This window comes from Sceloporus occidentalis, unplaced genomic scaffold (assembly GCF_023333645.1).
Source record: "Sceloporus occidentalis isolate IW3139 unplaced genomic scaffold, rSceOcc1.0.p SCAF_469, whole genome shotgun sequence".
NCBI classification, from domain to species: domain Eukaryota; kingdom Metazoa; phylum Chordata; class Lepidosauria; order Squamata; family Phrynosomatidae; genus Sceloporus; species Sceloporus occidentalis.
This window is the reverse complement of record NW_028317449.1, coordinates 121,931-137,606: the sequence shown is the minus strand read 5'-3', so window position 1 is coordinate 137,606 and position 15,676 is coordinate 121,931. Positions and strand designations below refer to the sequence as shown.

The 15,676-nt window shown below is 55.8% G+C and overlaps 1 protein-coding gene and 1 pseudogene across 1 annotated transcript; one reads left to right on the top strand and one right to left on the bottom strand.

Annotated features, from left to right (window-relative positions):
• Nucleotides 1-3,364: 3,364 nt before the first annotated feature.
• On the bottom strand, nt 3,365-9,140 carry LOC149271724 (sodium-dependent multivitamin transporter-like). The gene is made up of 15 exons (XM_089507170.1): nt 8,811-9,140; nt 7,995-8,060; nt 7,478-7,529; nt 7,017-7,084; nt 6,688-6,842; nt 6,435-6,575; nt 5,814-5,943; nt 5,468-5,556; nt 5,056-5,168; nt 4,903-4,970; nt 4,688-4,774; nt 4,389-4,570; nt 4,202-4,305; nt 3,902-4,056; nt 3,365-3,520 (listed from the first exon to the last, which is right to left on the bottom strand). Exons 1-15 carry the CDS (start codon nt 9,138-9,140, stop codon nt 3,365-3,367), a joined length of 1,896 nt encoding a protein of 631 aa, XP_089363296.1.
• Nucleotides 9,141-14,779: 5,639 nt separating this feature from the next.
• LOC149271723 (5S ribosomal RNA) lies at nt 14,780-14,898 on the top strand (annotated as a pseudogene).
• The last annotated feature ends 778 nt before the right edge of the window (nt 14,899-15,676 follow it).

The following is a 15,676-nucleotide window of genomic DNA, read 5'->3' as shown; positions in this document are numbered from 1 at the left end:
GTGGAGACGTCGGGGGTTCGGATCATTTGATTCACACAACATGCCGCCAGAAACAAACAGAAAACATGCGCACCCCTAATGGTGTCCCCGAGCTGCGTGGGAGCTTCACGGGGCCACTCAGAACAGGCGTGTGTGTACATTACATATATATCATGTGACAGCTCACGTGACACGGCACACAGCAGGACTTTATGGAAGGAAGCGTGTGACTGAAGGCCGCAGCGGCTCGTATTGCGGGGAGAAGACGCTCTCCATACGCGGCACTTTATGTATTGTTTACGTTATTTTCTTCTTTTCACCGTTTTTGGACTATTCTGCGTTTAATAAAAATCCGCTTTAATCCCGGCCGTAATGCGATGAAAGCGGATTCCAGAGGCTTAAAGCCAACGAGCTCATTAACCGGCCAAACGCTAAGCCGCCCGTCACCTCCTCGGCACAGGGACACGGCCTGGGGGGGGGGTGTTACGGCCCGGGGGGGGGGGCACATTCTCACCCATAATCAGGCAGATCAGACCCGGCCAGACTGCCAACGTGAACCTGAGCCGGCAAAGCTTCCCACGGAGAGGCGGCTGACCCGGGGCCGGGGCCACAACGATCTCACCCCAATTACACAGAGCCCAGCCAGTGAACGGGGCAGATCCGGCTCTCACACGGCCAAAGCAACCCGGGCTAATTATCACGCGGGGAGATGGGGGGCATTACTATCATCACACGGGGGGGGATTACTATCATCACGCCCCCCAAGGAGGGGGTTATAAAGAAGGCCCAATGACTGCCTAATGGTCATAAACTTGCGCAAGGGTGACTCTTTAAACCTTTGAGTGCTGGGAGGGGTATATGCAGGAGGCAGTAGGTGGGAGGCGGTGTATATATATATATAAGGGGGTAGTAGAAGCGTTATTATTATTAATCACTCATCTACAGACGGCCTGTTTATCCCTCAGAAATCTCATGGTGCAGCCACAGCCACAACGAGCGGTGATCCGGCTGCTGCTCCTCTTACCCGGGTTTTGTGTAAAGTCTGTCCTGTGCAGCGGGGCAATAACTTTCACCGGATCCGTGTATAAAGGGGATATAGAGGCAAAAGGTGATCATTATTTACCTTATTTGCATGCGCCTACCCAGAATCCCCCGTGGTTGTGGCAGCACCATGAGATTTCTGGCGTGTCTGTAGATGAGTGATTAATAATAATAACGCTTCTATTACCCCCTTTATTTTAGTGGAAGGGTTTCCATCACCTTTACCCACCATAACTCATGTGATGGTATTTCTTATATAATAACTTGTGATGGTATTTCTTATATAATAACTCATGTGATGGTATTTCTTATATAATAACTTGTGATGGTTTTTCTTATCTACCCCAAGCCTCCAGTATTAATCCAGCATCACAACCTCATGCTGAGCCCCGATGAGGATGAAACAGCCGTCCATGAGCCCGGTGCTGCACACGTTATTTATTTCACGATTAGCACGGATACGCACACGTGTGCCAATTAACTGGGCCCCCACTTAATTGTTTTTTTGCTGTTGAACACGGTGAGGATTGATTTTGGATCACGGACTGCGCCCCAGGAGGGGGTCTGGGCTCCCTACCTCTCCCGCACAGCGGCCCTTCTGCAGGAGGAGGGCCAGAAGACCCGGGGAGGGAGGAATTTGTGTCCGACTTCTTGTTACGCGGAATGTTGGACGAAGACAGCAGGCGATTACTTTCAAGGGATCCGTGTATAAAGTGGGTATAGAGGCAAAAGGTGATTGTGTGTGCATATATATATATATATTTATATATATACACACACACACACGCACAGAATTACACATATATGATGTCCCGCTCACGTGTGTGTGTGTATTATATATGTAGAATTACACATACATGATGTCCCGCTCACATGTGTGTGTATTATATATGTAGAATTACACATACATGACGTCCAGCTCTGGGGTGTGTGTATTATATATGTAGAATTACACATACATGACGTCCGGCTCCGCGTCACTTTATTGCTTTTATTTATAAATCACGGAATGACAGGAAATGGACAAATATTTCACGTTACAAAAAAAAAATCAGTGCAATTAATCCCAGAAAGGATTTCAAGAATCACTTTGGCCACGGAGCGGCACGACACGAGATCAGTTACCGGCCACGACAGAACAGGGAGCGCGCCGTGGCACCGGCTGGGGAGGACTAACACTTTTCATTTTAAATACATCACATTAAGCAACTACGGGGGAAGAAAATCAAGACTCTTCCCCACGACAGCCAGGCGGAGGCGCTATACTCATTTACATAAAATCAGATCACAGTCAGCCAGGTCTGTACTTACTAAACATCAAAAGTAAGAATTCCAAGAGAACCCCGAATAAATACACTGCCCCCCCCGACGCGTTCCGCGGTCTCAGCGCGCCGGGGGAGACGGGCCGGAGATTACTTGGTTTTATCCCAGCCGACTCCAGCGGCATTTCACTAAATAACTACTCCGAGCCGAGGAAACCTGAGCACACGCGGCAGAGGGGCCACGTTACATGGACACGCGGATCCCCGTCCATCCGGGGTCACACAGCCGACCCAGGGAGGAGATAGGGTTAAGGCATTGGAGACCCCTAAACTGAAATAACCCCCCCCTGCATAATCATCATGGATCTAATCATACAGACCCCCGGCAACCGGCCGGCAACCTCCGCCCCGCTAATACAGCTCGGCAGCTAAATACGATTAAAGTGCCTTAAAAACCGAAATACGTTTCGGGCAAGACACAAAGATATGATTAATTTAACCATTTCTCAGGGAGGAAGCAGCCTGCAGTTACCCCTCTGCCGCTCCCCCCCACCAGATGCCCCCCAAATCTGCCCCCCCCCCCACATTCCAGTCCAAGCCATGAAAATGTCTGACCAATAAACGGGCGGCTATGACGTAACCGCGTGACAGCAGCAACACCAAACCGATCCAAAATACCCCAAAAACACAGTAATTACGGTCATTTCCAAGCGTTTCCGTGCCGACGGCGCGGGCATTAAACCCGGCACCCGGGGCATCAGAGGGACTCTGGGGCAGCTTTAAAAAGGTTGGTCTTATTAATACAGCAAAAAAACTGGTATGGCCCAGGAACGGTCCACTGGTTGCGAGAGGGGCGCACCGGTTAACCCTTTCCGCTCTCTGCCGGGTAACATTAGATAAAGCAGCTGACGGGAGACGTTCTAAACACCCGGCGGGGGCAGAACTCGGCAGGTATCGCGACGAATCAGATAAGCCATCTGTCCCGGAGATCCATCATTCAGTCCCCCGCGTGCTCCTCTGTTAAAGGGGCTTCCGGGCGACACCGTGTGAGACCCTCCGTATCTCACGTGTCCATCAGCGCTCTAAAGAGAGGTCTCCTGGACGACGTACGAGTGGCCCCCGTCGGGACGGGTAAAGCCCCCGTAGCTTTCTTCCATCTCCTCTTTCTCGGTTGGCTTCACGCTGCCGTTGAGGAAGCCGTTGCAGGATTTCTCAGCGGCCGGGGCTTTTGGCAGCTCCTGAGGGGGTAAGAGATGTTTGGGACAGGTTCGGGGCAGAACGCGGGGGGCAGGTGGGGTGCGTCGGGGCCCGGGCGGTTTGTGCTGCAGAGTGTAAGCTCCGCACGGCACCTCCCGGTATAACCGGAAGTTAGAACTATTCGCCGGGCCCCGGACATTTAAATGCCCCCCCAAATCCCACCGACTGGAGGGGGGTTAGACTAGACTTAATCCCACAAATAAATCCCACACCCCTATAAATCTCAGACCCGCCCCCCCACTTCCTGGTGCAACAGGAAAGTCCTTCCCCCATTCTGCAAAATGCAATAAACCAAACTAAAAGCCACTAGTTAAGGAGTCACCAAGACGTAGGTATTTTTTTTCCCTCCCCAGCCGAGGTACCTGCAGGAATCTGACGGCCGGACGCTCCCCTACCTCTGCAATGTGCGGGACCCCGAAGCGGAGCTTCTCCTTATACCGCTTCGGTAAGAAGAACAAAAGCTTGGGCAGGACGAGGTAGACCGTGCGGGGGTTAATGTCCTCCCCCTTGATTGGACCTAAAAAGAAAAATCCACCAGAATAACAGTCTGGAAAACGCACAAGGCACAGGACGGATACATTTATAGCTGGGGCCGTCCCAACGCGCTCCCATACAGGGGGGTTCCGCACATGGAATTTACCCCCCCACGCAGTGGTACTTACCCGTGAGCAGGCTCACAATGATGCCCACGATGACCACGGTGGTGGAGTTGTGGGCGCTGTACCACATGTACGACAACGAGTAGAACTTCTGGAGGCCGCCGACGCTGTGGAGAGACACGCCAGTCAGTGAAAATGCCCCGTTACCACAGAGAAGCCACCCGGAAACCACCCCCGCCCGTGCCCTCACCTTGTTTGGGGGGCCTGTGATGTCAGCAGCGTGGTCATAACTGCCGTGGTGAGATTTGCCACCTCAGGGACCCCGGTCACGTTCTGCAGAGGGGGGGCCACAGGCGACATTCTGGACATAAAACTGCCAATCCCGATCCAGAAGGCCATGACGAGCCCAGCGACAAGACCACTAATGGCACCCTACACGGAAGAGACGGGGGGAGGTCAACAAAACACGCATTACGAGGCGTGTCACCCCCCACACGGGAACAGAGAGATATAACCACATGAGTGTTACTCGACATAACGGGCACTCACCGCGGAATTGGTGAAGGGGAAGAAGAACCCCAGGCAGAAGACACCCAGGAGAGGGCCGCCGACCATCCCGAAAATACTGAGCGCAGCCTGGGGAGGAAAAACAAGTCATCCCACATGAATCCACAGGTCCGGGGCCCCTAGCGAGGTGAAGATTTCAGGAGTGAGCCTCCCTGCCCCAGGGCCGTGGCACCCGCGCCATATCCGGCCCCTGTTACCTGTAAGACGGAGCCCATCAGAGACGAGAGATACGCCATGGCCAGGCACAGGAGGCCATAACCCAGAGCTGCAAACACAGGCAAGACGGGGTTAAACCCGGCCGCGGAAATACATGAAATCCACAAATCCCATCACTTCAGCCAGCCACTCACCAAGGCACTTGGACAGCAGGGTGGCCTTCGCCTCTGTGAGGCCCGGGAAATGCGGCTTAATGAAATCCTCCATGGTGACCGTGGCCAGGGAGTTAAACGCCGAGGAGATGGTGCTGCGGGGGGAGAGACGTTAAAGCCATGGGGAGCGAGTGCCGGCCATGGGCCACGCATATGGGAAAGTTCTCCTGCCCAGCCCCCGCCCCCCACGTGCTGACCTGAGAGCCCCCGCCCCCCAGGTGCTGACCTGAGAGCCCCACCCCCCAGGTGCTGACTTGAGAGCCCCACCCCCCAGGTGCTGACTTGAGAGCCCCACCCCCCAGGTGCTGACTTGAGAGCCCCACCCCCCAGGTGCTGACTTGAGAGCCCCACCCCCCAGGTGCTGACTTGAGAGCCCCACCCCCCAGGTGCTGACCTGAGAGCCCCGCTGAACAGGCAGGCGACGAACAGTCCGGGGAGGCCGGGCAGGTCCTTCAGCACGTCCATCACGAAATACAGGACCATCTGGGGAGGACAAACATGGCGGTCACAACAGCATAAGTCACGGCGAGCGCCGCCCTCCCCAAAGCATAATATAGTATTATTACACCCCCGCGCAGCGTCCCGGCGTCTCGTTCCCCATGGGTCGGCCATATTGGAGTCTAACTGCGTCACAGAGGGCAGTTTCTGGACAGGGCGGCCTCACCTGCGGGATGATGGAGGATGAGGGGCGCCTCCATTCACTAATTTAAATATTTATGGTGCCGGGGGCGGGGCTTCACCTGGTCGGACGTGGCGATCAGTTCCGGGTGCTGGATTTCGTTCTTCTGGTAGTAGGAGAACATCACCAGGCCGGTGATACAGCCGAGCGCCAGCACCAGCTGCTGGCAGGGGAACACCGCGTAGCACGACCTGCAGAGAGACGGCGGTGAGAGGAGAAGAGAGACGGCGGCTGTGAGAGAGGAGGAGAGAGGCGGCGGCTGTGAGAGAGGCGGCGGCGGTGAGAGGAGGAGAGAGGGGGCGGCGGTGAGAGAGGAGGAGAGAGGCGGCGGCTGTGAGAGGCGGCGGCGGTGAGAGGAGGAGAGAGGGGGTGGCGGTGAGAGAGGAGGAGAGAGGGGGCGGCGGTGAGAGAGGAGGAGAGAGGGGGCGGCGGTGAGAGAGGAGGAGAGAGGCGGCGGCGGTGAGAGAGGAGGAGAGAGGCGGCGGCGGTGAGAGAGGAGGAGAGAGGCGGCGGCGGTGGCGAGAGACGGCGGCTGAGGCCTCGCGCATGAACGGCTCATCCCGGTCTCTACCAGTTGATATCAAAAGCCTATATCCCATCTTCACTCCATGATGTCCCCCAACCCCCTCCCCGCCTGCACAGGGGTAACAGGGCTCAGAGCCGCTACTCGCCCGCCACTCACAAGATGGCTTCCTTCTCGGTCCGGGCGCTGAGGTAGCGCTGCACCTGGGCCTGGTTCACCCCGTAGAGGGACAGCATCATGAAGATCCCCCCAATGCCCAGAGACCAGACGGAATGGCGGACGAACGGGTCGGGGTTCCAGCTGTGGAGCAAGAAAACGGGACAGGCGGTTAACAGACACGGCAAACGCGGCACCTTTCCCTTCTACGGCAACAGCCAACCAGCGCCCGCTCTCACGTCACCCGGCAACTCACTTCACGCCGGCGATCTTGTTGTGTTCGGTGGCGATTTGCCACACTTCCCCGATGCCCCCCACCTTCATGGTGCCGACGATTATCACGGCCAGCTGCCCGGCAAACATCACCAGGGTCTGGATGACGTCCGTCCAGATGACGGCCTTAAGACCCCCCTGGAAGGAGCGGAGAGGAAGGGTTACCGTCGGCGACAGTCTATGTACAATGTGACAGTCACACAGCGCGCCCCCCCCAAGAGACAGACACGCTCGGTCATTCATCCTCTTCGACAGACCGCCAACTACAACTCTCATAATGCTCTGCCAGCCAGCGGACACGGAGCAGCTTACCAGCGTGGTGTAAAGAGTGCAGACCAGTCCCATGGTCAACACCACCCCCCAGAGGCTAAATCCAGTAACTGCAACAAAACATACAAACAGCCATTACTACAGGCGTGTTCTGCACACGCGTGACAATACCATACACAAGAGAGGGAATCTTACAAATGAGCCAGTCCTGGGGGCTGCACCAAGAAGCAGAGAATGGGGGGTTCTGGGCATTTATCACCAGTGACACCCGCTCCCCACGGGGATCTGCCAGCCTAACCAGTAAGAGAAAGTGCTGGCAACAGGGGCCACAAACACAGCATTCTGTTCAAACACTAGGGGCCCCAGGGGCCACGCAGGACCCAGCGCTATCTATACAGGGCAAGCTTCCCGGGAGCTGCCCCGCGATGAGACGCATCCATTACAGGGGGCCCCAATTTACTAAACATCTCTAAAGACAATGCGGTGGCGGCGGAAGGCATTACCTGCGTTGAAGGCCAGCGCCGGCGCGTACAGCACCACTCCCATGTATATCACCTGCGGAGACACGGGGGCAAGAAGGTAACAGAGAGGAGGCACTTTAACCATTTCACTGCCTAAGCAGGCACAGAGGCTGATCACAAACATACCCCCCCAATGCCTCCGGGGCAGGAGGCCACAGTCCACCGAGTGTACGTGTAAGTGGCCACTAACCTTACAATGAAGGACAATGGCTGGTGTTGGAAAGGACACTCGCCCGCGCATGAGAGACCCGCATGACTGCAGCTCAAACCCCCACACAAATAATTTGTCACGTTACACGGAACCAACCATCCCGCCGTAGGAGAAACACCCGGAATCCTGCGCGACTTCGCTTCAGCATCCGGACGTCTGATGCACTCCGGTGGGATTTTGGCCCGGAGGACATATGTCCGGTGTGACGCGCATGCGCGACCGGGGGGATGGGACAATCAATACCACGGTACAGAATGCAACAAAACGGGACAGTTAGCAGCTACTCACCATCTGGAATATGAACGTCGCGGTACCACAGATCCGCACGGCCTTCCCGAACCTCAGCTGCAGATACTGCGGGAGAGAGGAGTACAGAGAATTAGAGCGCGCGAGGGGACGGGGGGGAATCCAGAGAATCAGAGTGCGCGAGGGGAGATCCAGAGAATCAGAGCGCGCGAGGGGACGGGGGATCCAGAGAATCAGAGCGCGCGAGGGGACGGGGGGGAATCCAGAGAATCAGAGCGCGCGAGGGGACGGGGGGGAATCCAGAGAATCAGAGCGCGCGAGGGGACGGGGGGGAATCCAGAGAATCAGAGCGCGCGAGGGGACGGGGGGGAATCCAGAGAATCAGAGCGCGCGAGGGGACGGGGGATCCAGAGAATCAGAGCGCGCGAGGGGACAGGGGGGAATCCAGAGAATCAGAGCGCGCGAGGGGACAGGGGGGAGATCCAGAGAATCAGAGCGCGCGAGGGGACGGGGGGGAGGGAGATCCAGAGAATCAGAGCGCGCGTGGGGACGGGGGGGAGGGAGATCCAGAGAATCAGAGCGCGCGAGGGGACGGGGGGGGAGGGAGATCCAGAGAATCAGAGCGCGCGAGGGGACGGGGGGGGAGGGGGATCCAGAGAATCAGAGCGTGCGAGGGGACGGGGGATCCAGAGAATCAGAGCGCGCGAGGGGACGGGGGATCCAGAGAATCAGAGCGCGCGAGGGGACGGGGGACGGGGGAGATCCAGAGAATCAGAGCGCGAGGGGTAAAGCAGCCGCACGCGGTAACCCCTCTCGCCGGGAGAGACCCCCCGCAGGCTGAGCGGCCTCGGGCCTCACCTCGTAGGTGCTGGTGAGTCTCAGCCGGTAGAAGATGGGGATGAAGATGTACGCCGGGACCAGCAGGCCGATGATGTAGGAGCAGCCCAGGAACCAGTACTCCGTGCCGAAGCGGTAAATCTCCGAAGGGACCCCCAGGATGGCCACCGCCGACTGGAACGTGGCCAGGAGAGACAGGGCCACGGGAAGGAAGCTCATGCTGCGATTGGCCAGGAGGAACTCCTGCGTGGTGCGCTGCTTCCCGCCGCTCAGGGCGTAGTACAGCCCGATGGCCGAGGACAGGACCAGCAGCAGCGCAAAGATGATGTAATCGGCGGTGGAGAAGCGCATGGTGAAGCCCGGTGTGGGAGCCAAGCATGCGCGGAAGCGGCCCCCTCAGCGTCTCTCTGACGGATCGGCGGCGCTCAGTCCAGCCTTTGACTCGCGCATGATGCCGGAGACAGCCCCATAAAGCCAGGAACACGCCGTGCACACACTATCAGCATGCTCTGGGCGTCACGCTCGCTCTAACGTTATCCCCCGACGTAGTCTTAGAGCCGTTTCGGCGAGGTCTCGAGGAGGGGAAGAGGGTCCCGGCGGCTCCTCTGGACGGCCCGGCGGCTCCTCTGGACGGCCCGGCGGCTCCTCTGGCTGTCTCGGACGCTCTCGCACGGCGGTCTGTGAAAAGAACGTTTCACAAGTCAGATATATCTCCAGCAAGCCGCATTCTCATTGGCCAATCAAACCGCAATCTGGTGCAGCAATAGTTAATAGCTCACTGCTGGAAATGAGCCGGGCGACCCAGAGGTTATGGGGTTAAAGTACAGTTCGGGGTAATTTACATAAGGAAGGAATAAGACTGACAGCGAACACCCTGCGGGAGCCGAGGCAGCGCCACCTGCGCATGTGCAGAGACTGAATGGCCAGGAGCATCGGGGGGCTTTACACCAAACGGGGGGCCATATAATATAAATATATTAACCCAGCATCACCATGGCACCTGAGAGTCCAATCGTCATGGCAGTCGGTCTCCCCATTGGACCCATGAACATGGCACCTAAATGCTACGCGGATTATTCCTCCCCGGACCAAACCCGCCGCTCTGTGACAGGACCGGGCTAGCTGGATCATATGTCCGTGTGGCGTGTAGCCGGGTCACGGAGCGTCTGTGTCCGGTTCTGTATACCGTCACCCGGTAATATATTATATTGTGTTTATTGTGTAACCGGCCCAGAGACTGAATGTGGCTGCAGCTCCAGCCTTCAAAGAGACGATCAGGTAACCCGGCTGGGGCTCTTAATCAGCCAGCACAGCCCTGTCGGCCCCACCGGCCCCCGCACTACAGGGGGATAACACAGGTGGGGGAACCCATTGTATCCCTTAACCCCCTCACCTGATACATCCCCCGTATACTGATGGGATTTGTGATGGGATGGGAGTGATGGGATTGGGGGTTGGGTTCGGTGCTCATTGGATTGAGGTTATATATAAAGTTCTGTGTGTTTGTAAATAAAGTTCTTGTTTTACTGTGATTGGTGGTCTGACTGACCCGTGGAGAGCGGGAGCTCCGTATGAGGGGCTGACCGGTGATTCCTCAGCCTCGGGTACGGAGACCCCGGTAACTCCGCTCCGCAAGCCGAGAATGCGCTGATTCAGGGCAAAAACACCCAAATCCCACTCCCAGGGGCGAGGGCCGCGCGGGGGGGGGGGGGGGCGAGGGCCGCGCGGGGGGTGACGGGGTTCGCACTCGGTGACTGATTACCCGTTATGGCTGCTGATGGTTACAGATTTACAGCCGTTATTGGCGGTGACATAATGATTAACGGCAACGCAAGGAGCCCACGGGCGCCCGCTAACCCCTTCAGTGCTGGCGCGGGTGGCAGGAACAATAAAGGCGGGGGGGGGGTGGCGGTATACCCAGACTCAATAGTGACAGCCATGGAGCCATCGATAATGTATAGATGGAGCCCTGTATAATGTATAGATAAATCAGCGAGCCCGCCCCCTGTATAATGTATAGATAAATCAGCGAGCCCGCCCCCTGTATAATGTATAGATAAATCAGTGACCGGCCCCTGTATAATGTATAGATAAATCAGTGACCGGCTCCTGTATAATGTATAGATAAATCAGCGAGCTGGCCCCCTGTATAATGTATAGATAAATCAGTGAGCGGCCCCCTGTATAATGTATAGATAAATCAGTGACCGGCCCCCTGTATAATGTATAGATAAATCAGTGAGCGGCCCCCTGTATAATGTATAGATAAATCAGTGAGCAGCCCCCTGTATAATGTATAGATAAATCAGTGACCGGCCCCTGTATAATGTATAGATAAATCAGTGACCGGCCCCTGTATAATGTATAAAGGACGAGGTGCCCTGTATCATGGATGACGTATATAGGGCACATTCCTCTGCCATTAATCCGATATGATGGGAATTTTAATGCCCCGGGCCCCCTGTGATTGGCCCTGCGGGGGCCGCCCAGACCCGACTCTGCGATGTAATCCGGTTTATGAAGCAGAAAGTTTCTATAATCCCGTTACCGGGGCAACAAAACGCGATTAACCCCTTTCCATCCACGGCTGTGGGCAGCGTTACCGACCCGAAACGCGTTGCCGATGGGAGCCGCCGCGCACCGCACAGACCGCGTAAACGCGTGGCCCCCCCGTCCCCCCCAGGTATTAAGGAGGGGTCGGGGGGCAGAAGGCTGCGCGGGACGACCGGTGTGAAAGGGGAGGTTTCCTGCGTTTTGGAATTACACATTTTCGGGGTATTTGTGAAGCGCGTGTACCGGGCGTCCGGAGACACCGAGAGGAGATCCCGGAGGAAGAGAAACTAAACGGAGAGATGGGGGGGGGGTAATCCAAATACAACCGAAACATAGAAAGCCTTGGTTCTGGAGGGGTTAAAGGGCAGGGGCCGGGTATGACACAGGACAGCATTACCCCTTCCTGGGGCTACAGAGAAGCCAGCAATACCCGGGGGTAGGGGGGTATTTCTGGGGCAAAACTACACTCATCTACCCCTTCCCCCCATCACAAACCCCACCAGGGGTAACACGGCACGGCACCGCCCCCCCCCATGCCTGCATAGCTGAAAGGGTAAACCGGGGTCTAGCAGCAACTCTACACGCCAAACATAAAAGATGGAGCAGTTGTCATAGCAACCAATGGAACATCCCTGCACTTTCATCGCGGGGGCTCTCTGTGTACTGGGTGCAGGTTACAGAGCAGGGGGCCGTGTGGCTTCATCATGCCAAGAACACGCGAGGACACGCTACACGCCGCATTAGCTTAACCCTTAACCGCCTGAGCTGCACCATCTTTACACTCCAAGCCAGGGGCCACAGGCACAAACTGGGTGCCACAGGCACAAACTGGGTGCCACAGGCACAAACTGGGTGCCACAGGCACAGGGCTCATCACAGCTGGCACCAGTGAGGCAGCTGAATGAATGCTGTCCAGAGACGGCCCCGGGAAGATGACCCGTGCGACGAAAAAGGGGAGGAAAAAGAGAAGAGTGGCTTGGAGTCTGTGCCATGATCCGGTCCAACTTACCACACTGTCCCGATCTCACCGGCAAGTCCTGGGGAGCAGCTGGACTGAGTCTGGGGGGGGGGGGGAGAATACGGGGCAGTTAATAGCACAAAATTACACAGTGCGCCCCCCCAAACACAGTGAGTACCGGCCCTTCGTGACAGCTGGGGCCACACTCACAGGGGCCACAGGTGCCTGAGTGCAGAAAGGGGACATTACCCATCAGCCTCCTGCGCAGCCACTCAAACCTCAGGACTGTCCCCAGAAACTCAGGAGCACAATGAGTAACGGAATACAGGAAACCATAGGTTTTGAGGTAATCCGTTTAAAAAGGGGGCACGGTGCAGACAGAACCGGAGAGAACCCCCCCCCCGGGGCAGAGAGAGAGACCCCCCCACCACGGTTCTGGAACCCGGTGTCAGGGTTCATGTACAGCCATAGCTGCCAGCTGCCCTGGAGTTACAGAAACAGACTTCAGCACTACTGTCTGGTACACGAGAATCTACAGTGTCTATAGCTACCAGCTGCCCTGGAGTTACAGGGACAGTCCACATACCGAGGGCTATACACAGAATCGCATCTACACGGACCATAGCTGCCAGCTGCCCGGTGTTACGGTCATAAGTCCCTGCTAGCGAGCGCCTCCACCAGCACACACCCCTTGGCTGCCAGATGCCCCGTGTCTGTCCAGGTGAGCGCCAGGAGCCACCAGTTGCCCCGGGGCGGTGTGCCGGTGTGGGCAGGGACTGAGCCCGGGCAGGCGGCAGCCTCTCTCGGGTGTGGCGGGTACCTGCAGGCGGTGTCGGCGTGTTCCGTACCAGTCCGGTCCCTCCGTAATGCCCGAGCACTAGCAGCGTGTGGCACAAGGACAGTGCCGCCCCGTAGTGACAGTTGGGGGCGGAGGAATTGACAGGTGCCCGCCAATCATAGCCCTCTGTCCTCAACCTTCCGTGTCAGCCCACTATCGGACTGCGCAGGCGCTGAAGCCCTTCCGGAAGCCAGCAGCAGCCATGTTTGTAAAGGGAGTTTCGGCACCAACCAGTCTATAGATTGTAGCGCCCTGCATGCACCGCGGCCGGGGCCTGACATGCGGGTCTGGCTGGCACGTGGGTGGCGCTCTTATCATGTAGGGCGACGGCGACCCCGTCCGCCATGTTTTTAGCTAATTGCTGACCAGTGCTGGTAAAGTGGGGCTCCCTGCGGTTTATACCCCCTCACACCCTGCAGGGGGCAGCACGTTACCTGCACTGATCAGCAATATGTGTATATTCTATATGTTCTGGAAAACATGGCGGATGGGGTCACCCTGCCTCAGGCTCCGCATCCCGCCCTCTCGCTCTGACCCGGCGGCTCTGTGGGTTCCAGGTCAGGCAGACACAATGTGATCGGGGGCAGCAGGGAGGTGCCCTGCGGGCCCTGTGCCCCCAATCTATGTAGGATCAGCCCCCCGCCTAGTTGCCCGTTTCTCCTGCTGTAAGAACTCAAACCTGAATCAGTCGTTGTTCTTGTTTGAGATTCAGGAGTGATAAAGCAGGAGGGATTCCAGCTATATCACTGGGGTAAAAACCCTGAGAATCTACCCATTCACCCCGAGACTTGGGTAAAAACCCTGAGGGACAACCTCTGCTGGGAGGCTGTTCCAGGGCTGTGTTCTGATTGGCTGAATGTTTCCGACTTTGGTCGCTGACCAAAAAATGCACAGGTGAGACGAGGCTATTGGCGCCCCCTGCCTGCGAATGCAGGAATAACACTAATTCCCAGCGGATTCTCCTTCATTAAATGTCACGGAAAGCAGAGGGACTGCAGCCAATGGCACCCCACCCATTCCGGCCCCAGGACTCATCAGCTGACCGGGGCAGATTAGATCACCTACGACATCACCATTTCTATGCATCCTTCACATTTCTTGTTATCTTCGTGTCCTCGAGTCTTCCCGGCTTGGAGGGGAGGACGGTTCATGGACCTTGACTTTATCTTTAAAGAATAAACATCTCCCCCCAGCGCGTCTTCTTCACTACATGCGCAACGCATTCTGCGCGTCACGGCGATATCCGTACATGTGGCCAAAACATAACAGGGCAAAAGGTGCTTTTTGGCCAAAAAATGTTGAGCTTCGTGAACTTTGTTATTTCTTTCAAGTAATAAATTAGACTCGGGAAGCCGAGCGCGTAGAACAGGGGTTCTCAAACTGAGGCCCTCCAGCTGCTGCAGGACTACATCTCCCATAATGCTCCTTCAGCTAAGGGGCTGGCTGAGGAGTATGGGAGATGTAGTCCTGCAGCAGCTGGAGGGCCGCAGTTTGAGAACCCCTGGCGTAGAATGTACGCCATTCATAAAATTATTTCACAAGCAAAGGTGTAGCTCAAGATACGGAAAAGGGGGCTCTCTGTGTGACGACAAGCAGCAGCAGCAGCAACAGAATAAGAGGAGTAAAATAAAAAGCTTTCACACCTGTGGCCATACCATCCTGAAAGCGCCCGATCTTGTCTGATCTCGGAAGCTAAGCAGGGTTGGGCCTGGTTAGTACCTGTATGGGAGACCGCCTGGGAATACCAGGTGTTGTTGGCTTTTGCTTTTCCCATTTAAATGGACAGATCTATACATTGATTCTCATTCTACAAGCACTGTTGGTTTTTGTATTCTAGAATCAGAGCAGCGTTTAGGTGATGGGGCCCCGCCAAGATCTAATCCTTTGGGTTGATGATAAACTCGCCATTCAGAGAGACATATACAATGTCTGTATACTCTGCATCAGAATATAAAAGCATGTATGAATATATATATATTCTGGAGGGGCCCCCTTAAAGGTATTGCCCCAGGGCCACGCCTGATCTGAATTCACCCCTGGGTTTACTGGGGTAAAATGTATGTTTAGTCTCAGTGGAACAGCAGCTTTAAAGTGTCCTGTACGATAACATCCTGCTGCCACCTGGTGGTGATTCAATGCATTACAACAAGTCCATAAACCAGTTCCACCAGTACATTTTATACTAAATCAGCCCCTCCTGCCCCCATTAACTTATTGAGGAGTTTATATGGCAGGGATTGGTTCCCCGCATGCTATAGGTATATTCTATATATAAATGCGCTCTGACACCCTCTCTGCCCACGCCGGCCATTATCTGGAGAATGTATCTTAACGAGCACAATCCTATGAATAGATTTATTAGCATTAGTGGTAAAAGGTTAGTGACTGTACATACGTGCCGTCTAGGGGTTAATAACTTAAATCCAGGTAGCTCGAATAATCACAGGAAAATGCTTCTTTGATAGGAAAATGGAGGGTTTAATGCTGTGATGAAGCCTATGAAGGCTAACACACACAGGGTTACATTGGTAATGAAGT